The sequence below is a fragment of the Peromyscus californicus genome, unplaced genomic scaffold (genome assembly GCF_007827085.1).
Source record: "Peromyscus californicus insignis strain IS unplaced genomic scaffold, ASM782708v3 Scaffold_13__1_contigs__length_99412109, whole genome shotgun sequence".
Classification (NCBI taxonomy): domain Eukaryota; kingdom Metazoa; phylum Chordata; class Mammalia; order Rodentia; family Cricetidae; genus Peromyscus; species Peromyscus californicus.
The window spans coordinates 58871469-58886666 of record NW_026294424.1 but is presented as its reverse complement, the minus strand read 5'-3'; the positions used below and the strand labels follow the sequence as shown (position 1 = coordinate 58886666).

Here is a 15198-nt window from a genome sequence, read left to right as displayed (position 1 = left end):
TTCGTGTCAGCGTGGTACAGAATAGTTTATTTACACAAATTTTCCATTTTTGGCCAACAGTTCACTGATGCTGTATTTGGCTCATATAGTGATTAAAATGGCAAAGATGGAGTTGGAGGGTGCAGCCCCCACGTGAGGACAGCCTCAGAGGTCAGGGGAGGAGTGTCCTAGTAGCCCAGCAGTGGCAGGGAATGTGCCTGTCAAGTTCAGGGGACAGGAAGGTCCCGGGGGGGCAGACAGCAACAACTGCCTTAGCTCGTGAAGAAGTAACGAGGGGAAACATTGTAACCAGGAAGCTAAGTGCTCTTTTGCAGCTGTAATATCGTTCTCAGAGGAGGAAAACTTCCCACAGCGATGATGCAGGAAGAGAAGTGAGAACAAGATACCATTAGCCAAGTAAGAGGAGGTTGGAAGGGAGGGTGAGGAGGGAGAGGGAGGAGAGGGAGGGAGGAGAGGGAGGGAGGAAGGGAAGGTCCACTAAAGGCAGTTGGGCAAGGCCTCATCCTGGAACTGCCTGGTCTCCCTCAATGCGAGGCTGTGCTGCAGAGCGGGGGCCCTTGGCTGAGACCCACAGCTGGGTTCGAAGCCACCCTGCTCCTTAGCCTCAGGGCCCGAAACCAGTCACCAGACTTCTTCAGCTTACCACCCCCTGCCCCTCCAACAACCCCCACACCGTCAACTAGGGATAATAAAACTCACCCTTGGTCCTTTTTAAAAATCTTTCTTTGTAATTTTGGAGGGTTGCTAGGGATCAACTCCAGGGACTGTCTCACGCTAAGCAAGCGTTCTATCGCTGAGCTACGGCCCCAACTCCATCCTTCCCTTTTTAGTTACTATAAGAACCAAATACAACAGGGCTGAGTCGTTCTGTAAAAATGGAAAACTACGTAAATGAATGGTCATGCACCACACTGACAAGCACACACAAGATTAAATCCATTTGGTGAGAATGGACAGTAAATCAGAACACAAGTACTTCAGCAGGCTCCAGCTTTGAAATGTGCATCAATTCTACTAAATAGAGACCAGTAACTTTCAGCATGTATTTCAGAGGGAGTGAAAAAAAATCACTAGAAATGGGTAAAAGCAGATGATAATAAATGTTGCAACAAGGACTATTACTGCTATTCTCGGTGTGTATACATGGCCAAGAGAACTTCCCCAAGGCAATAAAAACAGAAAATGGTCTTTTAACATCTCCTCATAGCCACGGTAAAGCAAATTAGAGAGCCATGGCCGTGTGATGAGACTACATCATGCCAGAAAGCCAAATCTGCAAACCAGTCTTATTCAGTGTGCAGGAGCCCGATATTAAATTTATCTAGAAGATGACAGTTTATTATTATGTTTTCTGAGACTACCAAATAAATTATTTAGTTGTTAGAGGCTTTTAGGAATATAAGTGCATTTGTAAGAAAAAGACAGAACAGAACAGCAGAACCTGGTGAAAATGCTTAGATTTCTGCCAGAATTTTGCTCTTTGATTTTTTTTTTAACATTCCACAGATAAGATTCCTTTCTGTTGTTTTTTTGGGGGTAACCCCTCCACCTTCCTGGAGCTCTCACACGCCATGTGATGGGGGTTGATTCTACAACAACACCTCTGTTATTCTCTCCCCGTGCCTCATTAAGTGTCTGAATGACATTTATTTACTAAATTCAGTTAATGAAAATTAATAGTGTTTTGATCACCTGGAGATGCCCTTTGGGGGAAAATGGATCTATTATGGGAGATAATAGGCTTTTGTCATGAACAGAGAGACAAATTTACCATTTTCCTCCTCCTAGCCCTCAATTTTCTTAAAATACGATACTCAGCACTTCAGGTGTTGTGCGCACGTGTGCATGTGCGTGTTTGCGTGTCTATGTGTGAAATCCAAAAAATCTCAATTTACTGAATGAGGCTCTATATTTAAATGAGAACATATCACATCGCCTGGAGCAACACTTTCTCTTAGCAGTACGGAACCAAGTTTCCTCTCTAAGCATCAGCACTGATGAGCAACATAATACTATTTCACTTTGAATTAGCAACAATGTCTCTGATGTCTATGAAAATATGGAGTTTGTGTGTGTGTGTGTGTGTGTGTGTGTGTGTGTGTCCATGTGGGTGTGAGTGCATCTGGGGGTGTGGGTATTGCATGCATAGCACGTGTGGGAAGTCCGGAGGACAACACTGGTTCAGTCCTCAGGCGCCTTTCACGTATTGTTCGAGACCAGGTCTCTCATTGGCCAGGAACTTCACCAAAAAGGCAGAGGCCAGACTAGCTGGCCCACAAGCTTGCCTCTGCTTCCCACCTCTCCAGAGCTGAGATTGCAGGAGTATGTCACTGATTCTGGCTTTTGCTTATTATATGGGTTCTGGAAATGCAAACGCAGTCCTTACACTTGAAAGGCAAGCACCTTATTGGCTGAGCCCTGAGCCCTCTCCCCAGCCCTGGGCTCCATTTAAAAAAAAAAATCCTTTCTGAATGACACACCCATCAGGACCAATTTCTAACTCAAGTACCATGAGCTTGAAGGATAGCCTGACTGGAGTGATGGTTAGTGCTGGAAGGGGGCATCTGTAGGTTCATCTTGGGTCCCCGATGTGAGCTGCATCTCCTTTGACAGCTAGTATTTTAGTTTTTTCATGAGAAAAATGACAAGATTGCCATCTTTGGTGACTTTCGTAGGAACATACAAACGCTGAAAAAGATTATTCCCAGTCGCCTCTTTGGTATTGGCCCCTCTCTACACTTCAGTATGATTTTTTTTTTTTAATGCAACGAGTATAAATCTTATCAAGGTGAAGACACAGAAGGTCAAGATGTGGGGTTAAGGAGGAAACAGTGATTAAACACGTTTCTGAATGCACAGAATAAATTTCCCTGAGCCTCAAGGCTCAAGCACGTGAGCCCTTAGGTTTGAGCTTTGATTAAAGGTGTATAATGCACCTGGGGACAAAACGTTTCTGTGACTTGACCGTGACAGTGTGAATGCTTATGATCACGACTCTGCCTGGTGGGGGAATGACAGGCACACTAATGAATAAAAGCTGCAGCTTACCCTGACTTTCCAACCTCCCTGGTATTGTGTTGATACACTAAATAACAATAGTACCAGCTGACGTATTTGAGCAGTTCTGTATGCCAAGATCTGTAATCTCTCTTTCTCTCTCTCTCTGTGTATTTTTTTTTCCAGAGCTAAGGACTGAACCCAGGGCCTTGTGCTTGCTAGGCAAGTGCTCTACCACTGAGTTAAATCCCCAACCCCCGTAACGTATATTTTTATGTATGGTATTTAATCTGGGCCTTACAACAGCTCCTGGAATCTGCAGCATTGTCTCCAGGATAGAGTGAAGATACTTCAGCAGGGCCATGTCACTTGCTCAAGCAGTTGGTAAAAAGGTTTCCAGTGGACTTTTCTATTGGTCCTAGAAGCGGCTGGTCTTGCTAGTTGCTCTGCCCATTGGTACAGGAAGCACCTGTGGTGTGGCGCTTGGAACTGCCACCTGTAGGAAGGCGCCCTGCACATAGCAAATCTTGACTATCCCACTCCCAAGTGGATGACCAGTATCGTCACCGGGAATCGCCAACTTTGAGAACATCTTTTACCTTCTTAAAAGAAGCCTTGCTTCTCTTAAATATGCTCTGGACGCCTCTGGGTTCAGGTCACTTTGAATGAGAATGGCCACATAGGCTCATATGTTTAAATGCTGTCTCCAGTTGGTGGACTGGATTAGGAAGGATTAGAAGGTGTGGCCTTGTTGAAGGAGGTGTGTCACTAGGAGGTGGCTTTGAGGTTTCAAAAGTCTTTGCGAGGCCCAGTCTCTCTCTCTCTCTCTCTCTCTCTCTCTCTCTCTCTCTCTCTCTCTCTCTCTCTCTCTCACTCTCTCTCTCTCTCTCTCTCTCTCTCTCTCTCTCTCTCTCTCTCTCTCTCTCTCTCTGTCTCTCTCCCCTCTCTCTCTTTGTCTGCAGATCAGGGTGCAAGTTCTTAGCTACTGCTCCAGCACCATGCCTGTCCGCTTGCCTTCATGTTCGCCACCATAATGGTCATGGACCGACCCTTTGAAACTATAATTCAATGCCTTCTTCTATAAATCGCCTTAGTCATGGTGTCTCCTTGCAGCAATAGAAAAGTAGCTAAGACAGGGGGAAAGGCTGTTGAGATGTGTATACCTCTCTCACTCCATGATCTTCAACTTGAAACACCTCATCCTGGGTGGGGCACTTAGAGAAAATGGCACAACCATGGTCAGAACTGTACTTCTTGTGTGGCGCTGAAAACTGAACTCGGGGCCTCATATGGCTAGGTGTGTGCTGTGTTGCTAGGCTACCAGCCTCCCACAGTAAGAACCGTATTGTTCAGATGCACTGTGGGACATGTGCAAATACACAACTCCTACGCACAGGAATTAAAGAGAATAATAAAGTTACACAAAGAAATCTATTGCAAGACCTATTCACTGTGGTCGTCAACCACACTAAACAGCATCCACACATGGGATTAGAGGGTGCAACATACACTGTAGTTGTTAGGTCCAGCAAACTGTGCTCTATTCACTTGACATTTTGCATTTATTATGTGCCGGTGATGTGCCAGGGACCATGCTGGACGCCAGAGGAAGGACGGGGTTCCTGCTCAGCAAAGAGAGGGCTATACGTCACTGTGACCAGCCCAGGTCATCTAGGGGAGCCCCTGAATTAAGTCAGTCCCACCCTGTTCTAAGGGCTGTTCTCAGCTGCTACGTCTGAAGACCCAGGCCACCAGTTTAACTTGCTGTTTATTTCCCTTTACCTTGTTCTTCTGGACTTGCTTCACCCTCTGATTCTTTGGCTACAAAGATGTCTTTGATTGAAATCAGGTCATTTTTCAAGAGTTCTAGCTTCTCTCCATCCAGTGAGGCTAAAAATGACTGAACCTGAGAAAACAAACAAACAAACAAAAAACAGGTCAGCGTACCTCTCATCGTTTCTTCTCATGAACACAGACCAGGCTGTCCTTGAACTCACAGAGGTCCACCTGCCTGTCTCCAGTTTTCCCAAGACCTAAATGAGTGAGCAGCAGTGTGGGAGCTAAGAGAGGGCTGGCTCTACGCCATCCACAGCATCAGCTTCCCAGGCCTCTGTCTTCCCAGTCTATTGTTATTGCTACTCCTGTTACATCACAGCATATCGTCCAGACCGGCCGTGAACTGACTTTATGGTCCAGGTTGGTCTCGAACTCGAGCTCCTCTTGCCTCAGCTTCTTATTTACTGCTATAGGCACGAGCCACCACACAGGACTGATTATCTTGTTCCTAAAGCGGGCCCCGCACTTCCTTGTGATCCCTTGTTTGATAAAGAACCACCACGAAGAGACTGGGACAGGTCAATGGCAGCGGGAACTCACTCATTAGAGTGGTTAAGACACACTTGGGCCACCACACGGCTCAACTATCAGTTCCTCTTTCGCTAATTGTCGACCTTGTGTAATGTATATTCCGATGCCTTGGCGCTATCTATGAAACAGGGACTGTTCATATCTACCTTACAAGGTCACCTTGATCATTGCAGCAGAAGAACTGACTTAAGACACTGTGGTGCTCAATAAATGAAATATCTAACACACACACACACACACACACACACACACACACACACACACACACACATACATACATACACACACATATCCACATATATTCTTATTAAACATGACTTGCCCTGAGTTTACAAAAATGCCCAAAACACATTTTCCTTTTCTGAGTGCTAAGTATCTAGAGAAGTTTCTCAAACCTGTGGGTCTCTGCCTCTTTGGGGGTCGCATATCAGACATTCTGCATATCAGATACTTATGTGATGATTCCTAACAGTCGCAAAACTACAGTCACGAAGCAGCGGTGAAACAGTTTTATGGTTGGGGTCACCACGACATGAGGAGCTGTATTAAAGGGTCGCAACATTGGGAAGGTTGAGAACCACTGGTGTAGAGGAAGGAAGCCCACATCAACCAGTATCAGCCATGAGTGTGGGGAAGGGCACAGCAGGGTCACAGAAGAGGGAATTGTCACCCTGCCTTGGGGGAGGTAAGGAGCTGTGCAGGGAGAGCTTGGGAGAGGACGCTCTGCTTGGACTGACATCACTCCTGCTCACCTTCAGAGTCTCTCTTTTTTGAGAGTACCCACTGCACACATGTCAAAACAAGTACAGATGGCCAGCCATCCTCTGAAGATTAATTTGAATTTCCAAATTGGTCACAGGGCATGGAAAGTTTGTCAAGGGAGAAAGAAGACTGATAGCTTCAGTGGTTTGTTTCAGAGATTCTTTAACTTTTAAGGATGGGTTACGTGTAAGGTCGCCAGACAAACATAGGCAGCTTAGTTAAATTTGTGTTAAATTCAGACACACAATGAATGTTTTCTTAGTTTAAGGGTGTCCTGACTGTTTCACAGGACATGTTTATTGAGAGTTAAATTTTAGCAAGCCATCCTGGGAGTTTTTCCTCTATTTTTTGAGGTGGTTGAGACCTGAACTCAGGACCCCGTATATGCTACGTAAGCACTTTACCTCACCCCAAATTACAAAGGCCTTTAGCCCTTTCCTTATTCACTTTATTTTTCACATGTTTATTTGTGTGTGTGTGTGTGTGTGTGTGTGTGTGTGTGTGTGTGTGTGTGTGTGTGTGTGTAGAGGGCAGAGATTTTCTCCCTCTACCATGTGAGTTCCAGGGGTCAAACTCAGGTCATCAGTACTGGTGGCAAGAGTCTTCCCCCGATGTGCCATCTTGCTGGCCCTTATTTTCAAATTTAAATTGAATTTAAATCATTTATTTTCAGTGCTAGGGACTGAACCCAGGGCCTTGTGCATGATCTATTCCTGAGTTTTATCCTCAGTCATTTAAAAAAAATTTTTATTTACTTTTTAATCTGAGACAGTCTCCTTAGGTTGCCAAGGCTGGCCTTGAATTCACTCTATAACCCAGACAAGCCTTGAACATGAAATCATTCTGCCTCAGCCTTCTCAGTAGTTGGGATTCAGGCCCTTAGCCACCAGGCCCCTCCTTGTATCTATGGGGCACAATGTGGCAATCTGACATGTGTACATGAGTGTATCATGCCAGTGATTGTATCTATGAACACACTGCCTCACACTGTTTTTGTGGTGAGAATGTTCCAAGTTTATGCTTTCAGCAATTTGGAAGTCTGTGCATTTCCATTGCCCACAGTCACTGTGCTATAAATACTTCTCTGTGGTAGCCATTGTATGTCAGTCATTAGCTGTGCCTGAAGCCCTCAATAAGGGCTTCCACTTGTATTCTTGTTGGGGGCCTGTGTGCTTTAATCCCTGAGTACAGGAAGCTGCTTGGTGACCAGGTACCCCACTCTGGACTGTCACAGGAGTGAAAAAAATTAACTTCTGCTGGTTTTCACATGGAATTGTAAGACTGCTTATGACAGTACCAGACAGAACTTCTTAAAAGTTCTGTACTCCTGACTGAATGTCACAGAAATCTCCAGGCTGAGGGAAGAAAGCAAACCTTGTGGGAACAATGTACAAAGAGAAGATACAGTCCCCTCTAGGATGTTCCCAAAGGCCCCTGTGTTAAAGGCTTGCTCCCTAGCTTGGAGCTACTGGAAGGCAGTAGAGCCTTTGGGGGTGGGGGGCAGGGAGAGGTGTTAGAGGGGGTTGTGAGGCCTTGGCCTTGGCCTCTTCCTCTCTATTGCGTCCTGAGCCTGAGTGAGTGGTGTGGCTCCACCCGACTGTGCTGTCTCGATATATGCTCCAAAGCAACAGAGCTAACTCATCATGGACAGGACCTTATGTAGTTCACACCTGTAATCTCAGCACTCAAGAGGCTGAGGCAGGAGGATTGTATGGAGAAGCTAAGGGCTGTTTTGCCGCTGAGGTCTACGATGGAATCAACCAGAATGCAACCTCTCTATAGTATCAGGTAGGGGCCGGTCTCCTCCTGTAATATCGTAAACCATAATAACAACGGATATCTACAACATAAGAGTGCATAGAAAATACAATGCCATCGGCAGTATGTTTTCTTATACACATGGACACACAAAACAGCAGCTAGCCTTTCCTGAGTGCAGTGTACCAAGTACACTGCCGTGAGTTCTTCTACAGGTTCTCATTGAATCCCTTTAGAAACTCCACAAGGTGGGCTTTATCATCGTTGTCCTTTCAAGCAGAGTGCAATAAGAGAGGTCCAAAAACCCCACAGCCTCAGATTGATGTATAAGCGCATAAAGGCTGATTCCAGACTCAGCTTTCACGGGACGAATTTTGTGCTTTGGTGGGAAATTGCCTTTTTTTTTTTTTTAAACCAGATTATGAGATTCTGAATGTAGGGGAGCAATTTCACAACTGTGCAAATTGTGGGTGGTTGATGGCCAAGCCAAGCCATTTCTCTGCAGACTTGGAGACGAAGTTTAGACGGATTTTGCAAGCGGAGGGCAGTCTGCCCACTGGGTGGCAAGTTTGTGTCTATTCGCGACTGTGAGTCAACATTCTTTCTCTGGTTTTCTTTACAGTTGGTGAGAACACCTGCCTATTTTCCTCAATTAATGAGCTAAATAAGATCTTTATTAGGTGCTCATTTTGTATCGGTATGAGAGTCATGATTTTTGTCTTTTTGCTTCATTTTTTTTTAAATCATCCTTCAATAGTGTTTTGCTTGCTTTTTTTTTTTTTTTTTAATCCTATTTGTCTGTGCACACGGAGGTCAGAGGACATCTCGCAGGAGGGAATCAGTTCTCTTTCTAACCTTGTACGTCCTGGAGCTTGAACTCAGGTAGTCAGGCTTGGCTGCACATGCCTTGGCCCGTTGAGCCATCCCACTAGGCCTGTTGGTGTGTTTTTTAAGACAGCTATAGCCTAGCCTTGCTCCAGTGCATAGCAAATTGTTCTGTCTTCCTGGGGTCACGTGTGAATGTATAAGGCCATCTGTTTGGTAATTTAGGTTTCAAAATGGGACCATTTTCAAACAGTTCTCGGAAGGATGGTTTTGCCTTTTATGGCCCAGATAATCTGATAAAGGTATCTACATAAGTAACACTGTAACCCACAAAGCAATACACACCCAATGCCCACAGTTGAACAGAAACACAAGCCATTCTGTCTTCACTGGGTAGACTAAAGGCACAGGTTGATGAGGGATCTCTGATCTGGGAGTGAGGTCGCCAAAAGGAGGCAAAGCCAGGCAGGCAAGTTTTAGAGCAGCAGCCTTTTCTGCCATGAGGAGGGGTAGTGAGGACTCTTGATTTGCTGAGCCTTCTGGGATGAGTAGGTTAGTATAGGACAGAGAGGAAACTGTAAGCAGGCTGTACAGCAGGTGAGACCTTAGCATAAGTCGGGAGGTGAGAAAACAGATCTTTGTGCCTCTTCCCAGTTGTCGTCCCCCCACCCCCACACCCCCACACCCCTGTGCTCAGGAAACATATCACCAAACAATGCCATTCCAATGACCCATGTGACTGTACCTTGCTCTCACTCTCATTGGACAGAATCTCCAGGGCTTCCAGGTGTGACAAACCTTGATATTCATCAAAAAGCAGCCCATAGTGTGCGGTCCTCTCCACTGTGAGCTGCTGTGCCAGCCTCTGCTTCTCCTTCTCCTTGGCCTCTCTCAACATCTGCAGAGACACAATGTTCATGCACTAGACAGATCTTGCCATGTTGCCTTCCTGTGCAGGACATAGAGGTGATGGGGCAGACAGACACGATCTGAAAGAAATCACCTCCATCATTTGGAATTTCTCAAAAGGACTCTTCGTAAATACCTCTTTGTATGTAGGTTCGCCTCCATGACCTCACTAGCTCTAGGTGGTTGGGTTGGTTGCCAACACTAGGTATAATTTTCCTGTGGCTGAGAGGGCACTGGGTCCCATTAGAAAGCTGTTGGTTACTGCCTAGGTATATGTACCACTATTGCGCCCTTCCCCATGCTGGCCATTGTTTTAGTCCATAGGCATCATAGCTGGGTAGGACTGTGGGTTGCTCTTGCTCCTTGGAAGCTTGCATGGTGCCTTCTCGTACCATAAAAACTAGTCCTCAGGGGGGAGCTTTGCAGGTCCCCATGAAGTCTAATCCTCACGGCTGCCTACACAAGACATGAACAAAGACAGCCCCAACAGACATGGAAATCTGAAAGGAGGGAAGCTCACGGGGCCTCATCCCTATGCAAGGAACTTTAGGTAACTAAGGAGTGCTGAGATTGGGAGAAACAGTCTTCCCCAGGGAAGAGCCCCCGGACTGGTTCTCCAACGCCAAACGGTCAGCCTGAAAATACATGCATACACGTAACTTTATACAGACTAAGCAGGTTGTGTTTACACATTTAGAAATTTTATATATATATATATATATATATATATATGCATACACACATAATTAATTATATTACAGTAATTAAGGGAATACACACACACACACACACACACACACACACACACACACACACACACACACACACACTAGTTAAGGAAATAGAGGCCATGAATTTGAGAGAGGAGGTACATGGGAAGGGTTGGAGGGAGGAAAAGGAAGGGGGAAGATGATGTAATTATATTTTATTTAAATACATTTTAGGGCTGGAGAGATGGCTCAGAGGTTAAGAGCACTGACAACTCATCCAGAGGTCCTGAGTTTAATTCCCAGCAACCACATGGTGGCTCACAACCATCTGTAATGAGATCTGGTGCCCTCTTCTGTTGTTCAGGAATATATGCAGACTATACATGTAATAAATAAATCTTAAAAATAAATAAATCTTTAAATACATTTTAAAAGAATGTTAAATGGATACTAGATTGATACTGTTTATTAATGTTTACATATTCTGTTTCATTTGGGGGCTGAGCCAAGGCAAGGCATCTGTGCCTAGGAGTTAGAGGGACAGGATGCACACACACACACAAGGCTTCCTCGGCTTCCCACTGACAACTTTCCCACATGCAGTCGATTCTTTCCCAAAGTGTCCAGATTTTCTATACTGATAGTTTTCAATGCACTGGATGTATAAAGTAAGGATATGACTGCTCCAAGGGATGGTTGAGGAGAAGGTTTTTATTGGAGCTATGAGAGAGAGACCAGCCAGAGGCATGTGGAAGAGTCCAGAGCAGGGAGAGAGAGTAACAGACTAAATGTGGCCTGTAGATTGAATGCAGCCATGACAGGAGAGAGAGCGGAGAGCGAGAGAGGAAGGGAAGAGAGAGAGAGAGAGCAGAGGAGAGAGGGTCAAGAGGATCATGAGGCATGAGGTAAGAGAGAACCAAGAGAGAGGGGGCCGAGAAAGAGGAAGCAAAGAGCAAAAAGAGAGCATGGCAGGAACGTCTGGGTTGTACAGGAATGAGAGGCTGGAGTAAGGGAAGCCCACAGGCTGAGAAAGTGCAGGGTTCAGGGGTGGGGTGGGAGGGTGAGAACAGCTGGGAGGAGCCACAGGTACTGAGTGAGTGCGGAGGCCAGGCCAGCAGACACTTCGGTACGCTGATAGCACCACAGTTAGCCATTTGTCCCGAGTTTCTTTTGGACCTGACGCAGGAAAAGGCCAACTCTTTGCGACCTTATTGAGAATTCTGCACCCAGGCAGATTTCAAAGCGGAAAGAGGCTGGTTTGAGTTTCCTCTGTGACATTTTAAAAAAATTTCCGTGGATGAAGCATGAGACGTCTTCAACGAGAAGAGTTAATAAATGCAAACTCATGATGTATTCATCAGTGGACACGGAACAGAAATCGGCGTATAGATGCTTGGGCTGGCTTTCTGTTCCCATGAATAACTTCTGTCTCTCCTTCCCGCCCTTCTTTTCATCTTTCTTCTCCCCTCCCTTCACCTCCCTTCCTCTCCACTCCTTTCACCCATATTTGCAGTGTTGGGGGTGGAACCCAGACCTTGGGCATGCTACAAAAACACACCCCACAACCCCCCTGCCCCCAGTTAGTTTGCGGTTTAAACACAAGGACGACAGAATGGACCCGAGTCTATCCATTATTAACAACATTCTGCACTTGCTTGCTTTGATGCTAGGCGTCTTTTACTTGATTTCTCATTAAGTTTACAAGGACATTAAGTTTATGGAGTCCTTTAAAATCGGCAGAGAGCCCCATAAATACATGGGCCAATGCCACAAGGTCACAGGGGAAGAGCATCCAAGAACAGGGCCTGATGTTGACTATGTGCCAATGAAACAGGCAGGCTCATTTTCCTCCTGGGTTCTTGAGGTTGTTAGCCAAGAACCCACCAGGCTGTGGAAGGAATTCTCTCTCCTGTCAATCTTGAAGACTAAATTAGTATGGCTCCGGCTTTTAAAGTTTTCAAAATAACCCAGTGAAACCATCGCTGGGAAGGTCTGACAATCGTAATAACACTCAGCTGCCGCCCTGACCTCAGGGCATTGCGGGGGAGCAGGGTAGGGTCCTCCTGCTGTCATCAGCTGCTATCACCCAGAGGGTTCCCCATGGCCCTGGCCAAGTTCTTTAGGCTGTATGGCAGTCTGGCACACTTCCACCCAGTCTCCCCTTTGGTCCTCCTTCGCTGGGTTCTGACATGAACCTGCTCTGACAGTCCTCCCAGGCTTCAGAAGTTCCCTGCCTGTTTTCTCTCATATAGCAAATCCCTGAACATCTCAGCCCACCTGGCGATCTACTTCTTCGAGGAACAAGACTGATCCACCTACTGAATGGCTTCCCTGCCCTAGGCTCTCCCTCCACCACTCGGTTTTCACCATAGCAACCACAGCGGTCCTCTCTAAGCCCAGGCCGGTTCCCATCACCTCTCTAAATGCTGCAGCCGTTCCCCAGCTCATTAACAGCCCTGCAAACGCCCACCCCGGCATGCCAACATCTGCAGCCATTGCCGCTCCGCCCTCCTCTTTGACAGCTCTCGTGGTGGCTGGCCCTGATGGGTGCTGGGTAACACGTTTCCATGTGCAGTACAATCTGTTAACTGTAGCTAGCCTGTAGCTGTGACAAAAATCCAGAGTGTGGCACAAAAATTGTGGTAGTTTGTTACATTAACTCAGGCCCCCTCTTCATGTGACAGCAAAAGTACCTAGAGTTTGCCAGTTTTTAGACTCGGTCTCACTCGCTTCAACATCGTCATCGTCTTACCTAGAAGCTATACATGTGTGTACACATACGTGTCTTTATCAGGTTCTGTTCTAGCTCATGCCACAACGAAGTTATCAGGAGGTATTGCTGTCACCTCATTGTGCAGGGGATAAACTGAGGCAGAGAGATGGGTTTGCACAGAGCAAACCCACAGGGTTGTACAGCTGATAAGTGGCAGAACTGGGGTACTTAAATGGCATACATGGAAAAATCTTCAGCAGATTATTAAATAAAGTATGCAAGCGTGATCAATATGCTACCCTTGCTGGAGAGAGAGAGGGAGCGAGAGAGGGAGAGAGCACATATGTTCCATCTATATGCAGAGCAACATGCATACTCCTAAACCCAAATGCTTATTTATCACTACGTCTGTGTGGGCACAGGACAGTGGGCACAAGGACCATTAACAGTGCTTCCCTCCAACGAGGATTTCAGTGGACTGGGTCAGGAACTCAGCTTTCTTTCTACTTTTTGTGCCACTTAAATTTGAACCCGCGCCTCAACTTTATTGGCCAAAAGGAGAAAGTCAATAGATCTAGTCCAACCTGGGACAAGGAGATGGTTCTCTCCATCAGTGTCTTGGTCCGCTTAAACCCTGGGTCGCTTTCCGCCAGGACATTCATGGTTTTCTTCCCGATGAATTCCAGAGCATCCAGACCTCCGCTTAAGACGCTTTTGCCCTGAAAATGAGAAAAACCACGTGAGATTAGATTTTTCTACAGCTTGCTGTTTCGTGGTGGCCCGCAGTTCCCATGTACCTGGCACTCTCTTCAAATATTAAAATCAATAGAAAGCCACAAGTTTTTCACACTGTGAGATTGATCATCTGTTTAAATCCTGTTTTCTTTTTCTTGAAAAACCATATGCTGTATAATTTGTAGAGCATGCGGTGTTATTAAAAAAAAAATGATGCTTAGGAGAAAAAAACAGTGCACATTAGGGATTCATGTCAGTAGCTCTGAGTGTATCAATAGATATGTATCTAAGACATAAAATTCACGGATGGCCCCATTGCAGTGTTCATTTGAAAGAATTTTAGCATACATAACAGATTTATTTGGGGTAGGTTATTAAAATGTCAAATACTCAGGCTAATTTAGATGATTTTTTAATCCAGGGTCCTGAAGCGGTGGACCCTAAGGCTGTTTCAGACGGCTCCTGCGCACTTTCAGAAACTGGAGAACACCAACTATAATTAGTACATTAATGAAGTAAGACAGCTTGCCTTCCGTGTACTTCCAGCCGCAGAAACTGTTCTATCAGCCAGGTATCACTCTGGAAAAATCCCTTTGCCAGCCATTGTTTCCATTTTAACAGACATGAAAACACCCGAGACTCACACTCACTGCTCAAGTGAACGGAACCGCATTGCTTTGAAGCCTCCAGACATAATTCCAACCATACAATTCTAGCCACAATCTGCAAACATCTGTGTCTTTCTCACCTTACATGAAAATGTTAGATTTTGTTTTTTAAATCATCTACATATGCTTTTCAATCCCCATAATTACTTAAATGGCAGTTTTCAACCTTACTGGATATACTTTATCAGACATTTCCATTTCCGGCATTGAGAATTTGTTTTCAGATCAGGGACCGAATCAGTATCCATGCTACGGAACAGATTTTAAACGCAGATACTTTGAAGGGTGCTTTGGGTTCGATATAAAGTGTCCCCCAACAGCCCATGAGCATCCTTGGTCCTCAGCTACGAGTGTTAATTTAGGAAGTTCTAGAAACTTCAGGAGGAGGAGCCTAGCTGGCGGAAGTAGGCCACTGGGGGGCGGGGGTGGTACCTTAAAGATTATATTTGGTCCTCAGTCCCTTCCTCCTCTGCATCCTGGCCGCCGGAAGGTAAAGAGCCTCCTGCTCACTGACTGCCGCCACCACGACGTCCTGTCCAAGCAACCATGGCTAGAGCCTCTCAGAAGCAAAATAAACCTCCTTGCCTGTGTTATTTCTGTTGGGCGGTTTGTCTCAGCAATGATAAAAGCAACTAGGAGAGAGAACGCCGGGCTTCCCGGCAGCTCAGACTTTGGCACACTTTGATTTATGGGGGGCCCCCCAACGTCCTGCCGCTTCCGTAGAGAATAAAGTGAGAACGGGAAGTGCATGGGC

At 45.9% G+C, this 15198-nt stretch overlaps 1 protein-coding gene across 1 annotated transcript in view; it reads right to left on the bottom strand.

Annotated features, from left to right (window-relative positions):
• Fam114a1 (family with sequence similarity 114 member A1) overlaps positions 1 to 15198 on the bottom strand; it is a 70675-nt gene that overhangs the window by 17050 nt on the left and 38427 nt on the right. The window contains 3 exon segments of the mRNA XM_052734985.1: positions 4780 to 4903; positions 9455 to 9607; positions 13626 to 13760. Coding sequence (XP_052590945.1) covers positions 4780 to 4903; positions 9455 to 9607; positions 13626 to 13760 — 412 coding nt within the window.